Source organism: Hoplias malabaricus, chromosome 3 (assembly GCF_029633855.1).
Source record: "Hoplias malabaricus isolate fHopMal1 chromosome 3, fHopMal1.hap1, whole genome shotgun sequence".
NCBI classification, from domain to species: domain Eukaryota; kingdom Metazoa; phylum Chordata; class Actinopteri; order Characiformes; family Erythrinidae; genus Hoplias; species Hoplias malabaricus.
In genome coordinates this window covers 68008402-68029942 of record NC_089802.1, presented here as the reverse complement: position 1 = coordinate 68029942, position 21541 = coordinate 68008402, and the positions used below count along the sequence as shown (strand labels likewise).

Below are 21541 nucleotides of genomic sequence, written 5' to 3'. Positions count from 1 at the left end.
GGGAGCCCCATGAGCAAAAAAACAACTTACATCGTGTTCCTTTACAGAAAATAACAGTGCATAGTTCAAGCCCATTGTATTAAATGTTTATTAAAAGACTATTTTTTCAATGTTTCTTTACATTTGTATTTTTACAAAAACATAGCAAACTATATATTCATCAAAGACATGTTCTTAAAAATAAATGTGGTATTTTTCAAAGTGCAACATCACATGACTGGCAGGTTCTATGAAATTTTTAAAATAAATCTTTAACAGTTAAACAGACGGGCAGATAGATGGATGGACGATTATTGCTCCAAATATGTCCCTGAATAGTGTGTAACAAGATAAGAGGTTTTATAGTTTGTTATTACAGCTGTTGCAGTGTTTCCCTGCCTGAACTACAGTCAATAAGTACAAGATCTCTTAACATCATCAGCATTCAAACTGCAGAAAGAAGTTCATAGTTCTAAGTGATATTTTGGTCATAGGTTGTTCCTGCTTTTAAATATTTGCTACTTTATTTAAATTTCATCTGAATCATCCCAGTCACTAACTGTCACAATACTGCTCTTCAAAGTGCTGCCCGTGCCTGCCTCATTCAGACCTGGAGAAAAAAAACAAACAAGCATGTAAATGAAAACACAGATATCAGTGCCTTTAAAAATGCTAAATAAGGCATGTTCTGCATTAGACTTTTCTCACGTGGACTACTGCAACTCATACTTTATTTTCCTAAATAGCTAATGATAAGGATTTTTAAAAAAATTAATGAGTTAAAAAAATAATGCTGGCCAGTTATGGTTTTCAGTTTCCACTTCACCTGCTTTGGTTTTTATTTAAGCTCTTTGAAGACTTAATTAAGGAATAATTAATTAAGGAAACTTATTAAACTAATCTAAAAAGATTTAAATGCTTAAAACTAGAGATGCATGAATACCGATACGGGCATTGGGTACTTGTCCGATACCATGCTTAATTTACTCGTGCTCGTAATCGCGAATGAGACTCCGATACCAACATCTGAAATCCTGGGCATAGTGCAAATTGCTGCGCTACTGAGCAGACAACCCAATGTCAGCAATCTGGAATTATTTCACAATCAGTTATGGCAACCCAAGCAAAGCAGACTGCAGGGAGAACCAGAGAGCAGTGAGTATGCCGCAATGTTTTCCCGTTTGCGAGAGTTTGCTGCCTGACGTGTTTTTTTCCTCAAACGAAATTATTTTCTCCACTCAATAGATCAGGCTGCTGCCCTTAAATAAACATGACCAAAAAATAAACACTCCCAAGTGCAGAACTTCCCAGGCAAAGGTCTTACCCAAGATGCACAACACTGTGCACATGCACAGCATGCATCTCATAATACTAATTTATAGATACAAAGATACGTTATTGATCCCAGAGGGAAATACAAATTATTGGTGGTGTAATGTGGGAGAATGCTAAATAAAAGATGGGCAGTTCCAGAAATGAACAATTTTTAATTAAACTAAATATTTTTATTAATAACTACACAATTACACAATTCTCTGGATTGCTAAATTCTAAGTATTGGTATCGGTATCTGCAAATACAAAAATGCACATACTTGTACTCGTACTCGGTTGGAAAATACGGTATTGGTATTTATGCATCCCTACTTAAAACATATTTGATGTCTAATTATGAGTATTTGAATTGTTATTTGGGTCAAAAGTGTTACCATAAAAGTGTTCATTTAAAACAGACTTTCTCTGTACATCTGAGCAACATAGAAGCTCTGTTTTTCATGTCATGTAAAAGATTTATAATATTTATAATAAATCATGTTAATGAGATCATTACCATGGATTAGGTAAAACAGATTATATAACATTATAAATGTGAGATTATTCATATTCAAAATTTTTATTACATTTCTGTCTAATGAAAAAAATAGATTTCAGCCTCATATTGACCAACTGAGGTGCAGCCTTTAAATACTGGCTCCATGCATTATTAACAGTACTGATAATAGTCTGTTGGTGAACTAAAAAATAATTCTCAAAATTTCCAAATTATTAATGTAATGTGATTATGTTTTACATTATATAATTGGATCCTCATCCGATTGTTCATATTATCTAGATAATGTGAAGCTTATTTCAAACAATATTATAAACAACTTGTTGTTAATAACAATCACATTTTGTACCTGGCTTCTTTCCTTTGCTGGTGAAGGTGCCCCAAACACTAGTGCTTGTGTCAACACTGTTGTCTGTGCTCTTCCTCACGGGGCCGGAAGTAGGCTTAAGTGCAGGAAGAACGTCCTCCAGAGAAGAGATATCCCAGTCATCTTCATCATCGTCATCATGATTGCCTACCTCTTTGTACTGTAGGAAAATAAGTAAATAAGTAAAAAGGTAAATAGTTTTACTTGTGTCCTAATCAAAACTCAATTCGTAATTAAGGTTCATGCTTATGCTTTGAGAATGCCCAATGATTGAAAGCAAAAAACATGGAATTAAATCCCTGAGCTAAGAACTAACAACATCACTTTAGACACCTCAGTCAAATCGTCAGTTTCTACAACTGAGAGTGATAGAATATCTGTTAAGTGAGTCATTGGGTCTTACACTCAGCTTCCGCACTATATCCTTGGTGTTAGTCACTTCTGTTGGTTTTCTCTGGATTGTGTCGATGCCCCCTGCAGGTTTCTTCAAGCCTCGATCTGTAAGCTGTTGCTCCAGGTTCTTGGTCAGAACCTTCACATTACCTAAAGACAGATACACACTGGTTAAGGCTGGGGGCTTTGATCCAGGCAACATCTTCTTCCTGGGAAGTCTATGGTTATTTCATTAACACAATGACAGGTCTTATTCTGTATAGGCTACCGTTAACACTGTTGATCTGTGTACAGTGTGTGTGCACTTGAATGTGTACGCAGTTCCCAAATGGTTAAAAAAATTTATCAAATGGAAAGGTGGTTTACTATCATGGAAAACACGGTTTTTTGATTGTTTTGCAGGCATCAAATTCCAAATTTGTTTATATTTACAAAATAAAATGAAGTCAGTTAGTGAAAATACTGAAGATCTTATCCTTGTACTTCGGTTGCATAAAGGTTCAAGTGCAAACATTTTTTAAATATGGCATCTTACAAAATGTGCCTACTTTCCTGGAATTGATGTTTTTATTTGAATTAATTTGAATGATATTCTTTTTTGTTTTGGGGTATATTACATACGGGAAATTGTACATTTCTAAATGTTTACATCATGTTGTGGTGAATCACCCACAATTTATACTAACTAAAATGCAACCACATTAGTGTCACAGTGAATTGAAACAAGCATCTCACTGTAAGTGGTCTTCTGCACATTTCCATTCTGGTCTGTCTTCATCTGCAGCTCATCTAGAGCCATCTCTTCCATTTCACTGCCCTCTGTCCATTCGCTCTCACTCTCCACTGCAGTCACTTCTGTCTTGCTAACACTGACCACTGGGGCCTGGTGAGCTCCAGAGCGCTGGGCTGATGGCTGAAGAGCTACGTTGTGCAAAGTTAAAGCCTGGGGGGGACTTGCTGCCTGGAGGGCAGTGTGTATATGCGGTCTTGGTGGCTGAGTTTTCACTTTGGTAGTGTTCACCTGTGGGCGCTTGGGCTGAGAAGCTTTCGGTGCCTGATGAGATTCTTCTTCAGACTCATCTTCCTCTGAAGAACTTTCATCTGAACTGAATGGAGGAGTTCTTTTAAAGCAAGAGTGACAATGGTTTAAATATTAAATCATTTTAGGAGTGATTAAAAGAGACATTTTTCAGCTATTCTGTCACTTGCTGCATAAATGTAAGACATGCAAATAAGTAAGCAAGTAAATAAGTAAAAAATTAGGCAATATTATAAGACAATGTTTACTTCTGATGTAGCATTGGTGTGGAAGTTTTGAGCAGAGTGCCTGTCTTTTTCCGCGGAGCTGGCTGGGGTGTGTGCATTTTTCTGCTGCCTGACACTGCTCTTGTGACTGTGATCGGTAAACTACTAGACCGTGGCCTGGACTGTGCCACTGTCATAGCTGAAAGAGAAGAAAAATATATTAGTGTGCTACACAATATCAAGAGTATGGAGGACAAGAAAACTCTATACAGCAAATGAAACATATGTAGCAAAATCATGAATTAATCAAAATAAAAGTTTTAGAGTCTATGTAATTATAGGTACACTTATATAGCGCCTTTCTAAATACCCAAGGTCGCCTTACAACCCACACTGCACAGAACACTATTCCAATCGACATCAATCCACACACACACACACACACACACACACACACACACTGCCAAGAAGCCACAACCAAACCTGCACAGCGAACTCTCAACCAGGAACAAGCATCCACCTGGAGGGCTGTATTGGGCAATAGGACTTCACCCAGGACAGAGTGACCATCCATATCTGGCTATGCACGCATACAGACATTCATTCACATACACACTCATTTACTCACACACATACCAGGACTGTATTTTTCCCCCAGTAATTTCCATGTTTTTGGACTGTCGGGGGAAACCGGAAACCCTGGAGGAAACCCACGCAGACACAGGGAGAACATGGAAACTCCACCGAGATGGGTTTAAATTTTATTATATGGTTCTATCGCATTTCTGGGTTGTGGCTCCCTTCTGGTGGGTTGTGAGAGGGGTTTGCGTTTCCCCATTTATTTTCTGTATTTTTATTGGTTTTCTGTATTTTGTATTGTCTTTTACATATGCTATGCATTTTGATGATTATATTTTGCAATTTTGCATGAGAACTAAGACATTTTATGCAAGAGTTAAAAACTGCATTAATTGTATGATATAGACAGGGGCTTTACAATAGCTTTAAGATCTGTTCTGGTGTGAAGTTCAAATTTCAGCTGTTCAACTTGAAAAAAGCTCTGATTTAAATCATTAAAAAAGAATGAATTGCTAAAACATAGATACTGCAATATGTAGCAATGTAATTAAAATAAAACCATGTTCAATGGGCAACCCTAACAGGCAAACCTTAGTTTTACTTTACTGCTTATAAGTCCCAATGAATAAAATAACATTTTGAAATAATATTCCCCAGTAACTTACAACCAAACTGCAGAGTTCTGACCTTGTACTCTTTGCTTAGTTTTGGAGAATGGCTCAGTGTCCATTTTTGTAAGCCTCTGCTCCAGGTTTCCTCTAACTTCTTTCAGCATCTTGCGGTATTCTGGGTTTTCCCCCTGCCTCTGCTCCCTCTCAGAGACCACCTGGGCCATGGCTCTCTTGAAGGTGGTCTTAGAGATCTGACTGACTCCCTGAACAGAACAGAAATCATAAACACCAGGAAGAAATGGGTGCTTGATGCACATCTCTGTTAAAGCATCAGAATAAAGAATTGTAATAATACCACATGTGCACGGGAACAGAGCAAATAGCTATCAGAGATTAATGAAGAACTCACAGGTTGAATGCCTAAGTGGAGGAGCTTGTCATGGAGACTGTCCTGCACAGCTATACACATATCTTTCTTGAGACCGGGTGTCTTCAATAGCTCATTCACTTTCTGCTGCGATGCCTGGGTGTAGGAAAGGCTTTCTGAAATGCTTGAGGAATCTGGAGAAGAGTAAACATTGGTCTGAACTTAACACGTGACTACCCCTCTTATTAGCAGCTGATCTTTCTAACAAGCTTTAAAAGTGGGTGATATGACAAAAATAACATTACAACATCTAAAATTGAATGAACAAAATACACAGAAAAACCATAGAGCTATGCTAAGAAAGCAACGCAAGCGTATACTTATATATACATATATTTTTTTATTTAATTCCAAACCTTTTTGTTCACTCAATATAAAACTGTTTAAAATAAATGGAAAACAACCAATTCCTAAGCTGCCTATTTTTGTTTTGTTTTGTTTTGTTTGAGAAACACTGAATTACATATAATCAAAGCCTAAACTGTAGTCAAAGTACTGGGGAAACTTTTTTTGGGATCTATTTAAGCCGTTACATTAGGAAAATTAAAATTCCTCTGAACTGTCACGGCACTGTTCTACTGGCATGATTCTGGAACAGAACCAGATGAAACCTTCAGTTCAGTTTCAGAAGGCATTTATGAAACTGGGGCTGTTCAGATCTGTTTAAAACTGTGAAACACTAACTAATAGTCATGGTTTGGTAGGACATGTGATATCTGCTAAATGTCTGGTCTGGAGCATTATTTCTTACTGCTATAACCTTGGCAACATGTTATAGCAGAACAAATCTCAAACTTCATGTTGTACTGCAGATATTCACCTGGTACTACAGGTACTATTTTTGTCCAGTAAAAGAAAAACAGGCAAATAAACTAGCAAAGTAAGCTGTTAAATAAATATTATTTGTCAAATAAACATATTAGTTATTTTTTTAGTTTAAATCCATTGTGGCAAATATAACCGGACACTACAAAATCATCTTCTTTGCCTACTAAATTATGTTACATTTGCAGTTTAATATGGCTAAAAACTTGATTCGGCATGTCAAAGCCCATTGAAAGAAGTATTGTAGGGATTGGCACTTAAAATGGATTGATCAATGGCAACTAATTTGGAAGCAGATTTGAATTTTGAGTGATTAGAATCAAGCAACTGGCAACAGCAAGGAGAAACAGAATTTTTTGCCAAACATAGATGTAGTTAGGACAGTGGAAAAACATGAGATGCAATACACATCCCTTTTCAATAGCCACATGCAGAATACATGCCAAAATGAAAAGTCAAACCTCTAGTATATTGTATAGAATTGCGTCAGAACTACAATACAAACCACACTGAAATGCAATCAGGCCACAGTTATATTGCATTTCACATGGCACTGCTATGAAAAAAACTGTTCAGGATATATCAACATTCAGCGCAGGTTTCCTTCCACATTCCCAAAACACACTTTGGTAGGTGGAATAGTTACTCAAAAGTGTCCATAGGTGTGAGTGTATGAGTGAGTGTTGCCCTGCGAAGGGCTGGCACCCCTCTCCAGGGTGTGTCCCTGCCTTGCGGCCAGTGATTCAGGGTAGGCTCCTGACCCATCGCGGCCCTGAACTGGATAAGCAGTTACAGACAATGAATGAACTAATTTATTCTTCTTCTTTTTATTATTATTATTATTATTATTATTATTGTTATTATTATTATAGTTCTAAATTATTTGCAATTATGCACTGAAAAATGTTTGAACACTCTGACAATCATGAATTTTCGTGATGGGAATGATCAAGATTTACTTGAAAAGACTGAATGCCCCTTTTATACCTTTTACATATACTCTCTTATAGTGTATTGCTTCAAAACTGTGTGACATGAACATTCCATAAATTTTCACTCTAATTTTGCCCCATCCCAACATTTATGGAGTGTGTTACAGGAATCAAATTCAAATTCAAATTCAAAACACAATCAAGTTGGAAGTCACTAGTTCTACGTTTGTCGGTTAAAAGGGTTTATGAAAACCCACAGATTCTCGTTTTTATTACATTTTACAAAATGTATCAACTTTTCCCTAAATGGAGTTTGTAATTGTTTAATAACAACATACTCTCATACTTCTCGTCCCAAATATGCTCCACAGCTCTGATCAAGAAAGATCAAGACTGAAAATCACACTCCTGCTGCCTGTGGATATAAATCTCCCTTTCTACTCAATGTAATTTACAAATACTGTCACATGCTCACTGACTAGACAAGACAGACAGACACAGCGTCCATGCAGAGGGTGCGAAGGCATGCCACAGATGTCTATAAGCATCTTTTTTGTTACCTTTGTCCTCCTCTGACAGTTCCACTATAGGTTCCAATTTATGAACTGATGTGGGCTGTTCTATTAAGACATCACAAAAGGGGTCAGACAAGACTGGGATTAGGGCTGGACTACGGGAAACTAAATTTAGATTAGATAGTAAATTTAGATAGTATAAATGCTTTTCTTTTGGCACATGCCCCTGTATTTAAATATTAATTCATAATCTAATATCAGAAGAAAGCCAAATTAATTGTACATGATTAAATATTCATTCTTGTTTTTGCCAAATTATAATATTGTATTTTCCAGAATAAAAAATATAAATTGTGGTCACATGGATGGCTTTAATTTTATTCATCAAGAATAGATGGTGTTTAGGCACAATTTTAAAATCCTGTTGAAGCACCTCAATGGGATGCAAAACTTTAGGGCTTAGACATTCCAAACCTTCAGTTTAACTTTTTCTGAAACATTCAGATATTGCCTTGTACTTTTATTATTATTATATTTAGAAGTGCTTTTAAAATTATTTGCTCAACATTTGTAATGTTTCTTGATTTTAAGACTTTTTTAAGTTTTTAAGAATACTGCTATAGATGAATATTAGTGAAATAATTCACACAGCATCACACAGACCAAATTGTAATTAATCTTTCAAAGTTATAATATAAAATCAGCACCAAAATAAATTTCAACCTCATTATGTTTTGATGTTTATAAAAATCTATGGCTACATTATTTTCTGAATATTACACTGTGATGACAGACAAAGTTCATTTTTTTTGGAGGAGAACTATGGTAGGACTTAAAGATTAATCATTTTATTTTGAAATCACAATGGGACTTTTAGTTTAAATTTAAGAGTCAGACAAATCAGAGGAAAGCAGACACTGTATTGTACACATGGAACCAACCACAACTAAAAGACCCTCTACATTCAGCTTTGTAATTGTAATTGTAGTCTAAGTAAATCACAGTAGCAGCTGCTCATCCCTAGAGTATGGTATACAGAAAAGAGGATATAAGTGTATACAGGTTTTTGGAAGGTAACATACCACTGACCACAGCTTTGAGTTCAGGCTCTGGAGTTGATGGAACAACTACTACAATAAAATGAGAGAAAATGCTTTGTGAGACAAATGAAAATGAATGGAAAACACAACAATCTTTGGCAATTTGAAGAACATGTAGATATGCAAATGATTCAATACCTTCTTGCTGTACTATTAAAGAAGGGGGTTTTGAAGTCAGCTGTTTTATCTGAAAAAAAAAAACAAAACAAAACAAAATTAAAATAAATGAAAATGAAATACAACTTAAGCAAGACAATTATACAAGGGTTTGCTAAAGTTTGAACACCCAATTTCAAACTGTATGTTCTACATGTTATTTATTTTGATAATGAAAAGTGGGCAGATACTTGCTTTCTATTTTAAACTTGTTTCAGGTGTGATTGAAGCGTATCTCAAGCTGTCAAGAAATTTCGAGTATATACAATTTAAATTGTCAGCCATGAAGATACAGAGAAGTAACAACCACGTAACAACATGTTTTCGAAGAGTTTTAGTTTTTGACTGATTTGACAGGCAAACTCAATTATTCCCAAACTTCCAAACATTCAAACGGCTATGTAATCATCAGAACTGGTACTTCACGACAATGTTAACTTTTAATCATGTTAACACGGTTTATCACAGTAATTCCACAGATGATTAATCCCCAAAACTTATTGTGAAGGTTAATAAATGTATTTATTACTTTTATTACAAGGTTTTATTGCTCATCATGCATATTTTGTTTTGATTGTTAATTAATTAATCAATCAATCTATCAAATGTTCAAGTGAAGTTAGACATTGATATATAATCTGCAGTGGGACAGAACAGCATTACTTTATCCATTCTCATTGAATGACGCAAAACAACAAAATCTGTTTCTATTACATTCTATATCTGTTTTCATGACAAATATCCAACTTAATCTATTAAGGGCTGTAGTGTGATTAAATCCTTCTCAGGAACAATCGAGTCCAGAGTGCTCCCTCTCCCATATCTGCCCAGAGGCTACTGTGCTAATACAGGAAATCCTGAACAAGTATCGGACTTCCTCTACTACTCTGCAGTACTGACCTGCTTGTCCTTGGAGGCGATGATCTTCTGTTGCTCCTGCAACATAAGCTCCAGCTCTTGCCTCTGTTTTTGCATCTTCCCTTGCTCATCTGCCAGCATGGCCTGGAGCTGAGCCAAGAGCAAACAAAGCAGCGGATGTTAGAGCATTAGAGAAATAGGAACAAATAAAGCTGGACTGATTGAAACAACATACGGTCTTCCAACCTACCTGATTCTTCTCTGTCTTGAACTCTTTTGTCTGTTTTTGCATTTTAGCTGCCCACTTTTTTTCCTAACAACAAAGAAAAACGTCATTACACTGCTATCACTTGTAGAACTACATCTGAGTAGATTTAAAGAAGCTGACCTGTTTTTGGAGTTTCTGGATGACCTCCTGCAATTGCTTGCTCTCACTATTCTGCAGTATACTAGCCTGCATGATCTGTGTGCTCTCTGGCAACGTATTGCCCTGCTGTAACTTCAAAACTTCCTGGAAAACCAAGGCAAATAGACATTGAGCTACATTTATCTGGATAGGCAATACAAAAAATATAAAATATATTTAATTTAATATAATTTAATATAATTTAATTGATATAATTTAAGTGGTTACCAATGATTTTCCAGTGCCTTTTAAATTGTTGGGTTTGAAATATGAAACCAGTCTAATCATTTGTCTGATGCTGAATTTGTAAACTCACTTTCTCTAGATTCCTATTCCTCTGGTGCAGAGAGTCCATCTCTGTCTGACAGGCCTGCCTGACTTCATCTATTTTGCTGTTCATGCGCACTCGTTCTTCTTCCTTCCAGATGTCCAGCTGTTTCATAAACTCCTCCTGTTTCTGAGTCAGATCTTTCTCCTGTATCGCAGAGTATTAAAACCAAATTTAAATGTCAACTTGAACAAATATAGCTAGCTGAATTATGTGGGGGTGCTAAGCCTATGCCATGAAAATACAAACCTCTTTCCAAAAAAGCTGGAACTGTTGTAAAACACAATTTAAAAACAAAATCTTTGATGTGTAAATTCTCTTGCAAATTTATTTAAGTGACAGATATACAAAGGAAAGATCTCCATTGTTTTGGCTGACTAACTGGATTGTATATTGAATGCTGTACCTACACCCCAGTAGGTACAGCAAAACGGTAGGTACAGCATCCAACAAAGACATTCACTCAAAGAATCTTTACAAAGATGAGACAATAATCATCACTTCACACTGAACACTGTGAAATAATTGTCAAACAGATCTAAAATACCTTTGTCTATTAACACAGTCTGCTGAGGCATCATTTCTATGCAGAAACATGACAGAAATTTGTAGGCCAGAGCTGATATCAACTAATGGCCACAGTTTGGCAGTTTACCACCAATGCCCTCATACACAAATAGGTCCCTTAAAAGCTAACCAAAAGTTCAAGAATGCAGACAGCTTGTAAATGGATATAAATAATAAAACAGCAAATTACAGAGAATGAATAATCATAATAATAATAATAATAATAATTGTTGTTGTTGTTGTTATTATTATTATTAGGATGCTTTTCTATTCATTTATTGATTCTAGAAGTACCATGTCACTCCATGCTTTTAATTTAGTTCTTCTATTTAAATGATGCACAAAATCAGTATAGGCTGGGTTTAGTATCAGTTGTATCAATAACTTTTGAGTTTAATAGGAATTAAGGAACTATTTTGTTAGTATTTGCCACCTCCTTTTTAGTTATATAAATTATTCTTATTCCAAAACATTACCCTTAGAGCACCACACCGATTGAGCATCTACCAGTTAAGACATCGCTACCTTTGAATACCGGGACATTAAAAACTCAAAGATGTGATGTAACAAACTTGCTAAAGCACAGCTTGTATTGCTGTTATAAGAAAGCAACAATGCACATTCCTTTTTACACACTTAGATTGAATCAGTAAATTGTAATTACTCCAATCAAGAGATAAACGATATCTAAAGAAATAGCAATGAACATGTAGCATAGCTCACCACAGCAAACTCATGTTGGGCATCATAAGCTTGTAGTGTTGTTTTTTCTGCAGCTTTCTTATATTTTGCTAGTTCTACAAGAATCTTTGCCATTGTTTTCTTTAACCCATGGCCAAAAAAGGAATCACTGCATTCACAACGGTGAACTGCATATTATGCCAAAACAACTTTGACTGGTGTAATGCAGACCAATTGCCTTTTTTCAGGAATTGCAGTTTGAGAAAAGGCCTTTTAGTCTGGAAGTAAATGTTGTTTATCAAAAGGCCTTGAACACTAGCTTCCCAAATGCACAACTGACTCAATTTCTGTTACCAAATAGCCACTCATGCCAACAGTAAGTTGTAGCTATTATCTGCTGTTGGTATTTTTAAAGGTTTAGAGACCAATACCAAATAAATACCAATAACACAAGAAATCAAGCCTAGAAATAATAAAAAATAATCTGTAACAAAAGCTGAACAAAAACTCATGTGAAGATAATAACTAAGCAACGCTTAATGATTTATACTTCAAACAAACACACAATAAATGCCAATAAATGCACTTCTGTAAGTTAGAAAAAAAAAACAAATGTAGTGAGCAATGGCCTTAACACCATGGTAGGCTTCACATCATTGTCTCACAGTCCTACTAAGATGGTATGAAAGACAGAGGAGACATGCTGTGGACAGATAAGTCCACATTTCCACTTGTTCTATGAAAAAAAATGTCTATGGGCTAAAGACAACAGGGACATCCAGACTGTTATCAGTGAAAGGTACAAAGCCCAGAATCTCTCTTGGTATGGGGTATATTCAGCACCCATGCCATGGTGAGTTTTATGTGTGAAGGTACCACAGGTGTGGAGGTATATATATCTCAATTTTAGAGTGACATAAGCATCAAGTTGTATATATTCCCAGGAAGTCCAACGTAATTGCAGCAAGACAATGTCAGGCATCACCACATGACACAACAGCATGGCTTCATAAACACAGTGTGTTTGCTTAACTGGCCAGTTGGCAACCCAGATATGTCTCTTATAGTATATCACAAAGAGATGAATCAGACAACAGTGAGCATGGTGAGCAGCTGAAGTCTAGAGTCAATTCAATTCAATTCAATTTTTTTAGAGAGAGAGTTGTCACAAAGCAGCTTTACAGGATTCCAGGTCCTAGCTCTAGGCAAACCAATGCCACGGAGGCAAGGAAAAACTCATTCAAAGCATAAGGACAAAACCTTATGGTTGACACTGGAGCAAAACAAACAATCAGTGTTTATACGGAGTGTAAACAAATAGCATCTTATCAACAGAGACCAGTATTAATGAAGAATTATAGAGTTATATTGAATGTACAGTGGTCTATAATGTCATGATCTGAGTGTGTCCAAGGCTGTGCTAATAAAGAATCATAGTGTCAAAGAGTCATAGTTAAAACCCAATCATATCAGAACAAGCAAATAATCAAACAAGAATAAGCAAAAACATCCACTTACAAATCTTCACAACAATTAAAACATGTAATTAAAAGTAAAGGTGCTGTAACCTACTGGTAAACATTCCTCTGTCCTAACATTTTTCTGATTCTGCAGCAGGTGTCAAATTCAAAATGTGTTAATAATTATAAAAAAATATAATCAAACTGGTCAGTATATATATATATTGTTGTTTCCAGCTTTTCTGGAAACAGGATTTGTATTAATAAAATAAAAAATTATCATAATCACAATATTCAGCTCTATTCTTTCTACCCATTTGCAATAACCAAGCTACAATTTGTTGCTCAGGTGGTCGTTGGCCTTACCTGCTTTTCAGAGTGGTCTTTCTGCTGTGTCTCTATTTGGGATCTGGTCAGAGTTAGTTGCTCCTGCAGTCTGTTTATCTCTTCCTGTAACTTCACAATCTGAAATTTCTTCTGATTGTCAGTTGTCACTTCTGTGATTGGTGGAAAGATATATATGTAGCAGAATGTAGCATAATAAACAAATGCAGTCAGTATATACTTTTCAAAATCATTGGCAAAAGCACTACAACTCACTGATGTCATACTCCATAGGATGTCTGCGCTGCATGTGACTATGCAGGAAAGAAGCATTCATGAATGCCTTCTCACAATGCTGGCACTGGAAGGTGAGCAAAATGACATACGTCAGATTAGTGTCGAAATAGATTAGGCATAGGCATACATAAACTGCACAAATTTTTAGCCACCTGTCTTTAGACTAAATTGACATTAAGTTGCCTGGCCAATCTAAACATAATTCTGCTAACTAATGTTTCAGTTAATTTAAACAGTGCTTCTCAAATTAACAGACCTAGGACCAACCATTATCAAACCAAAACCTCAAAGTACCACCTATGAGTCTCGTCTCAGAAACGTGTGGCCCCTGGTTCTTCCTCTGTTCCAGGGGTAAGTGGGGGGCATAAGGCAAAGCCCGGCTTGAATTTTTTGCAATTTGTTGAAATTTGAATGCTTTACACAAAATTTTTAAACACAATTATATATTAATGACAACATATAAAATGTACGGGAAATAAGCATTTTTAACTAAATAAAATAAAAAACGGGTCATTTAATATCAGTTTACCGCTTTAATAGGCTATATTTTATAACATAAAATTTTAATTCAAACATGCTTTTGACATTTTATGGTAACTGCTCCATAATATTAACAATGACAGTTATCATTTTATTCAACAACCAATAACTTTAAAAGTATTAATGTGCTACGTTCAAGATCGCTAACACTGAAATCACCATATCATCTAAACCAAAACTTACATTTATTATTTTTTAGGCAATATTGTCCCCAAAACAGAACAAATCAATGCACATGCATTTGCTGTGTTTTTAACTTGATGAAACTCATAACAAATGCAGTGGTGAATAAATTCTTTTCGCTTGCCATTTTCAAGCTGCTTAATTTTTGTAATTTTCGCGTTGAAAAAATGACTATCCATCCATCCATTATCTGTAACCGCTTATCCAATTTAGGGTCGCGGGGGGTCCAGAGCCTACCTGGAATCATCGGGCGCAAGGCGGGAATACACCCTGGAGGGGTTGCCAGTCCTTCACAGGGCAACACAGACACACACAAATTCACTCACACACTCACACCTACAGACACTTTCGAGTCGCCAATCCACCTGCAACGTGTGTTTTTGGACTGTGGGAGGAAACCGGAGCACCCGGAGGAAACCCACGCGGACACGGGGAGAACACACCAACTCCTCACAGACAGTCACCCGGAGCGGGAATCGAACCCACAACCTCCAGGCCCCTGGAGCTGTGTGACTGCGACACTACCTGCTGCGCCACCGTGCCGCCCTTGAAAAAATGACTATTATCTTTTAATTTACTATGAACTATTACTATTTTATTAATATGAAATACATAAAATTGCATTTTTTAAATTATAAACCACAAATACATGTTACACACACAACATACAGAAAATGTATAATATATTTATTCAAAAACACATTTGTACACCCAATAAGAAGGTTCTTGCTTCCGTGTATAAGAAATATGGAGCTAAATATTGATGAAAAAGAGGGAAAAGGAGTATAGCAGTAAAAGAATTGACTCCCAGCAGAGACAAACTCTATAAGAAAGTCACATCAAGCCTGAGAGATCATTGCAGAGGGCTGTTGCCATGGCAATGTGCAGTGGTGCTATCCTCTACATGCCATTCAATGTCAGTAAACTTCAATTCAGGGAGACACTAATAGGAAAGAAGGAAGCCAGTCTTTGTACATTATCCACCACACTTGGCAATAACACACACGCTCAGCTTGTAATTCAAACTGAATTCAATTTTAAACAAAATGTTCAGTATTTATGTGTGTGTGTGTGTTTGTGCAGTGTTTACTAGACTGTCTCAAAAGCACTGCTTGTGTGACATAATTGCATTGCTGGTCTTCCGTAAATTCCCAATTCAGCCATGCAATTTGATTACCCATCTGAAGAATATATTTAACTAAGGATCCACTTGTATCTATTCAGTCTTAGCAGATTGAAAGCAGCAGTAATGCCATTCATTGCACTGGCTGCTAATGTAGGCTATACTTTAATGTACAAGACCATCCCTCTGCTGTAGATGTGCAATGTGCACCAAGCTCCTTGATTATTTGTCTACATAATACATTGTTCTCTCTTGCTGTCTGAAGCACATTAAATGACCAACAGCTCTTTATCAGATTAAAACACTTTCTAGTATACAATTAATTACTGAGCCACATACAGCAGACCAGCGACAGCAAAATGCTGCTGTTAGCCAAACCTTCCAGCACCCAAGCAACCACACTTGTATGAACTGTTGCCTTGGCAACAGCTGGTCATGTTTGACAGTGATAGCAATAGCACCTCTATTTCAACAGCAGGCCAAAACGTAGAAAGGTATAAAGGGCAAATATTGCTGCAAGGGAAATGATGATGGCTAGCCTCTGATTTTAAAAGGACATTAATTAGAAAGACAGAAATGGGGGAGGGTGTCTTTGGTTTTGGTACTGCTCTTGAGGCTTTTTATAAGTGGATTGAAAGAGGTCATTGTCACCAGCTCACACCATCTGGTTTCAGCTTAAAATCCTGAACATTACCTCAAGAAAAACAAAGACATGGGCACTGGCTAAATAAATCTGAATAAAACAGCCCATATTGCACCAGCAATGTAACAAAGGATTTTTCACTCTGCAGAATTTCCTACAGTGCTGCTTCACACCATTAAAGTGACAAATTCCCTATCACCATCCTTCCTCACTATGTGGGACAATAAGCAGTACAGCCTAGGCTTTGAATGGGGGAGGGGGTAGCATTGCATCACCAAAGAAAATGATAATAAGGGGCTCACTTAAATCTCAGCATGGGGTCACAAACCAACCTTATGGTAATTTGCTATGCCTGCAGTGATCATAGCTTGCTGAGAGGCAATGATTTTCTTCCTCTGCTTTAGCTCTTCTTTTAAAGACTTGACATCCTGGCTCTGCTTCTGCAGCTGTGTCCTGAGCTGCTCCCTTTCCTTCGCTTCAGCATGTAGACGCTCCTCTGCAGCTTGTAGGCTGAGACTCAGGCAATCCTGGGAGTGCAGCAGGTATTCCACAGTGAGCTGGGCCAGCCTAAAGAGTTTGAGCAGGGCCGGGTCCACTTGGCTGTGACAGCGAGGGCATCGCTCGCCCTCCACGTTGCAGAACGTCACAGCTGTGATGTGGTCCTGCAGTGTTTGGAAGTCCAGCTCGCAAGCCACTCGATCAACATCGACAGCACTGATACGCCTCCAATCCACGTTCTCATGGCGGGCACGAAACTTGAAGGGTGCAGTGATAGGTGTAGCTCCACAGCTGAGGACTGCCGACATGGCTGAGCCAGAGGGTCTGCTCTGGCTGCCTGAGGACGGCTGGCTCTGGGGGGAGTTCAGCAGGGATGGGATCCCTGCTGAGGAATGAGCCCCTTGGGGCTCCGATGGAAAAGGGTAGTAGACGTTGTTGTAAAATGGCTGCAAAGAAAAAGAGATGGTTAGTAGAAAGACAAAAAAGATCACCTAAATGCGATGAAACACATCAATCAATTCATTAAAAACTGTCAAGGTCAACTACACATTCTGCTGCATAGTATAGCTAATGCAGATCAAGCAATCACTCACAGCAAAAGGCAGAAAGAAACAGCAAAGGGTCTATCACTATGGAAATACAGGAGCAGAGAAAGGAAAGATCAACGTAAAGATCAAAATCAACCATCGACAGCAATCCACCTTATGTTGCTGGTTCGTTGTCGGTTTTCTCGCCTTACCATCTTGTGTATTTTTTTTTTTCAATCCTTCAGAAATAAATAGGAAGGTCTCTCCACAGCGGTTCCTCCTCCCTGCTGGTGGCAACACCGAATCAGGGCGTCCTCGCAGTCTCCATGGAAACAGCACCGCGTGCCCCACTTTGTTAGCGGTTAGCTTACGTTGGCTACAAGAAAAAAACGAAGAATTGGCGAAAACAGAATTTTAGTTTTAAGTACATGGAATTTAGGACGAACAGAAAGTGTTTTAAATTTCAGAAAGCATGTCACTGGGACAAAATGTCTGTAATGGTCAAAACTTTACCTCTTGAAGTCTAAGAACTTACTCCTAGCACTGATAGCCAACTGTAAGATATACATTTACCAGCCTTAACTAAATAGGCAGCCGAGTTTGCTTGATTAAAACGTGTAAATAGATTCCACAGAATATATTATATCAAAATTAACGCCGCCACTAATTTTACCTACCTTTGGTCAAACTCTGTGTGTAATATATTTTATTTATAAAGCCGTGTTAATTGAAATCCTCTAGCTTTTTTTCCAAAGCAAGTTAATTTTTAATTTAGCTAGCACAACTTTAACTTAAGCATAAGTTAAAACAAGTTAATACTTTGGGAAGCAACATGCTAACCTGGTGTGCGCTGATATATTTTATAATTGTTTATTAGCTATTTATAACGTAGGTGTATCTATAATAAGGCTTGTGTTGTTGGTAACATTTCAAATTCAAACCAGTGTCCGTTAACTATTCCGGTACATTTTAATAAAAAATGAGTTCACTAACATTTTAATATGTAATTAGATTCCCACCCCTGCCCTCGAAATGCATCCATGTTTAAAAAACTATAATTTTTCTCAGGATAAGCAGCTCATATGCCTTTCCATTAGCGAGCGGGCTAAGTTAACAGACTCCTGCTCATGTTACTTCGCCTTCAAAAACATCTCAAGTCGGGACAAGCTCCCATGCTGAACAAAAGGCGGACTCGAGCATTTCGAAAAACGAAGAGTTAGAAAGGTCTCTAAAGCTCCTCAAAATCAGACTTAAAAACTAAGCAAGGCTTCGATTGATTGCTGTACTCATACCACACCAACTATTGTAGCAAATGTAGGACAACTTAGGAAAAAAAAACGTTATCCAAAGCTAAGGTTAACGTTAAGTACAGAAGTAACGGACAGGCAAGCCCAGCCTGAGAAATGTTCGTTTTAGACTGTGTGTAATTAGCGACTCTGTAGGATTACGTAAGAAGAGGAGACCAAAATGACAATAAAGAAAAAGGAAACTTACCTAAGGACCAAGTTACTTTTTTAACAAAAAGCGAGCAAATTCCCCAAGTGTAACATGCAGGACACTGTGACGTAGCAGCTCCCACATTCCAAACGTTGCTCATCACAGGAGAGAGAGAGAGAGAGAGAGAGAGAGAGAGTCAATTTAAAGAGTAGATTTTTAAGAAATCTTATACTTTAATTTGGCACATTTTTAAAAATTGTCATCTTTTTAATGTCGTTATTCCAAAAGCTACATTTGGCGGTCAGTTATACACAGTCCTTTACTCTTTAGCGGGAATGTCCAAGTTAAACCATGATTAAATTCCGTGGTCACTATTCTATTTTTTTGTATAGTCGCTTACGTGGCTGGGTTTTTTTTTTAAGCCTGTGGCGCCACCCAGTGGAGATAATAAGAGACAACTCCTTAATGGGTGGATGCCAAAGGCTACGTATAAACTTTAATCAATGGTCTTATAATCTGTAGTAAAAATAAGTGTTAAAAAAGTACACAATTTTATGTTCTTTAAAAGAATAGGAATCTAGGGAAATAAAATATACATTTATAATATATATTAAATATATATTTGCCACATTTGAATGTTTCAGATCACTAAACTAATGGTATCATATATAAATACAACATGAGTAAACACAAAATGGAGATTTTAAATTAGAATTCCTTTCATTGAAGATTAAGATTTGTTCAAAACCTTTAGTCACCCATGGGAAAAAATGTAATTGCTCCTCTAAACCTAATAACTGGTTGTGCCACACTTCTCAACAAGACTCAGTTTAGGACTTTGATAGCCATTGAAACACCTTAATTTTGTTTCTTTTTGAGCCATTCAGTGGTGGACTGGCTTGTGCTTGGACCAGTGTCCTGCTGCATAACACAGCTGAGCTTGCATTTTAGATCACAAACTGATGGGCAGACATTCTCCCTTAGGAGTTTCTCACAGAGAGTAGAATTCATGTGTCCACCTGTGATGACAAATCCTCCTAGTCCTGCAGAAACTTAGCACCCCTGACTATCATACTACCAGGTTTGACTACTGGTATAATGTTCTTATTATGAAATGTGGTACAAAGTTTGTGGCAGATGTTCAGGACCCACGTATCCAGAATGTTCCACCTTTGACTCATCACAGACAATAATCTCAAAAGTCTTAGAGCTTTTATCTATTTTTTTGGGGGTAAATGCATTTGCATTCCTTCTGCTGAGCAGTGGTTTATGCCTTACAACTCTCCAATGGATGCCACTTTTGAACAGTGTTCTTCTTATAATGCAATCATGGACACTATCCTTCACTGAGCCAAGTGAGGCTTGCGGGTCTTTAGATGTTAATCTGGGTTCTTTTGTTACCTCCTCTATGAGTTGTAAATGCACTTTTCGATACATTTTGTGGGGCAGGCCACTTCTGGGAGAGTTCACAACTGTTCCAAGTTTTTTCAATTTTTTTCTCACTGTGGTTTCCTGGAGTCCCAGAAGCTTTGTAACCCTTTCAGGACTGGAGATTTCAATGATTTGTTTGGTATATGTTCCTGAATTCTCTATATGGTGATGGCTTTCCTAAGGAGACATGTGCTGTACTTTCAAGAATATGCAATATATATATATGTAAATGCTTTCTTGGTCCCTGTTAGAAAAGTCCCTCAACAACATCATCAAGAGTAAATCTATGTTAAAACAAAGTGAATGTTTTTTCCCCTCTAAATTGCCTGTCTGTTTTCCACCTACTCATGTGCATAAACACTACTCAGAATGGTTTTGAAGGCAGCGTTGCCTTCATAGAATATAGAATAAATATAATTGCTTACTAGACAAAAGGCAAGGATGATTGTGATTGGTCAGCACACATTGGGCAGAGACTTTTAAATCATAAAAGCACAACCCCACATAAATGTTTTTGAAATACGTAAATCTATATATATATAGACCGTGACCCTGAAATGAAAAACTGGAAAAGAAGAAGATGATGATGATGATGATGATGATATTTTATTTATATATATTTATTTTCCACCCCTTGAATTGAAGGAGAAGTTAATTGTTGCCTCTAAGGGAGCTGCAAAATGTTATAATGTTTCTGCTGCCTCTGAAGGAGCTACAGTATAATATAATGCTCTGTTTCCTCTGAGGCAGGTATTAAGACAAAATGAAATTGCACATGATTGCTGTCTCTCAGAAAACAAAGCATTATTGGATGTCATTCTGCAGCTTCTTCAGAGGCAGAAATCATTAATCAAGTGTGCAAAATGTACCTCTTTAGTACATTTAACAGTTGGATAAAAGCTTACAGTCAAGTTAAACTTCATTCAAACAACAGTAGTACTTTTTCCAGCTTAATCACGCCATTCAACCTTAAAAGACGCTTAGCCTTGGAATGTAAACAACCAGACAGAACTGAGCTTAGCCACAATTGTAGATGTTTCCTTTAAGTTCAAAAATGTGTAAATTACAGATTCTTATGACAAATAAACCCAAATAAAAATAAACTCAGAAACGGCAGAATTTCTGCAAACACAGCTAATTTTCTGCAGGGTTATGGTTCACATGTAGTTCAAAGATAAAATATTCCAAGTTGTGCTCTGTTGCATTTCATTGACATTTGGACCATTCCAGGCTGGTTAGACCTTGAGGGGGAATCATTGCACTGTGTGCAATATTTCAG

General features: G+C 37.0%; 1 protein-coding gene across 1 annotated transcript; it reads right to left on the bottom strand.

The window, feature by feature from the left end:
- Positions 1-138: 138 nt before the first annotated feature.
- On the bottom strand, positions 139-18982 carry dzip1 (DAZ interacting zinc finger protein 1). Its single transcript, XM_066663870.1, has 18 exons — positions 18889-18982; positions 17607-17770; positions 16702-17313; positions 13860-13944; positions 13626-13756; positions 10540-10698; positions 10206-10328; positions 10068-10130; positions 9860-9967; positions 8942-8990; positions 8786-8833; positions 5414-5565; positions 5081-5267; positions 3857-4013; positions 3305-3690; positions 2580-2719; positions 2159-2336; positions 139-589 (listed from the first exon to the last, which is right to left on the bottom strand). Exons 2-18 carry the CDS (start codon positions 17607-17609, stop codon positions 507-509), a joined length of 2664 nt encoding a protein of 887 aa, XP_066519967.1. The 5' UTR covers positions 17610-17770; positions 18889-18982; the 3' UTR covers positions 139-506.
- Between the last annotated feature and the right edge of the window lie 2559 nt (positions 18983-21541).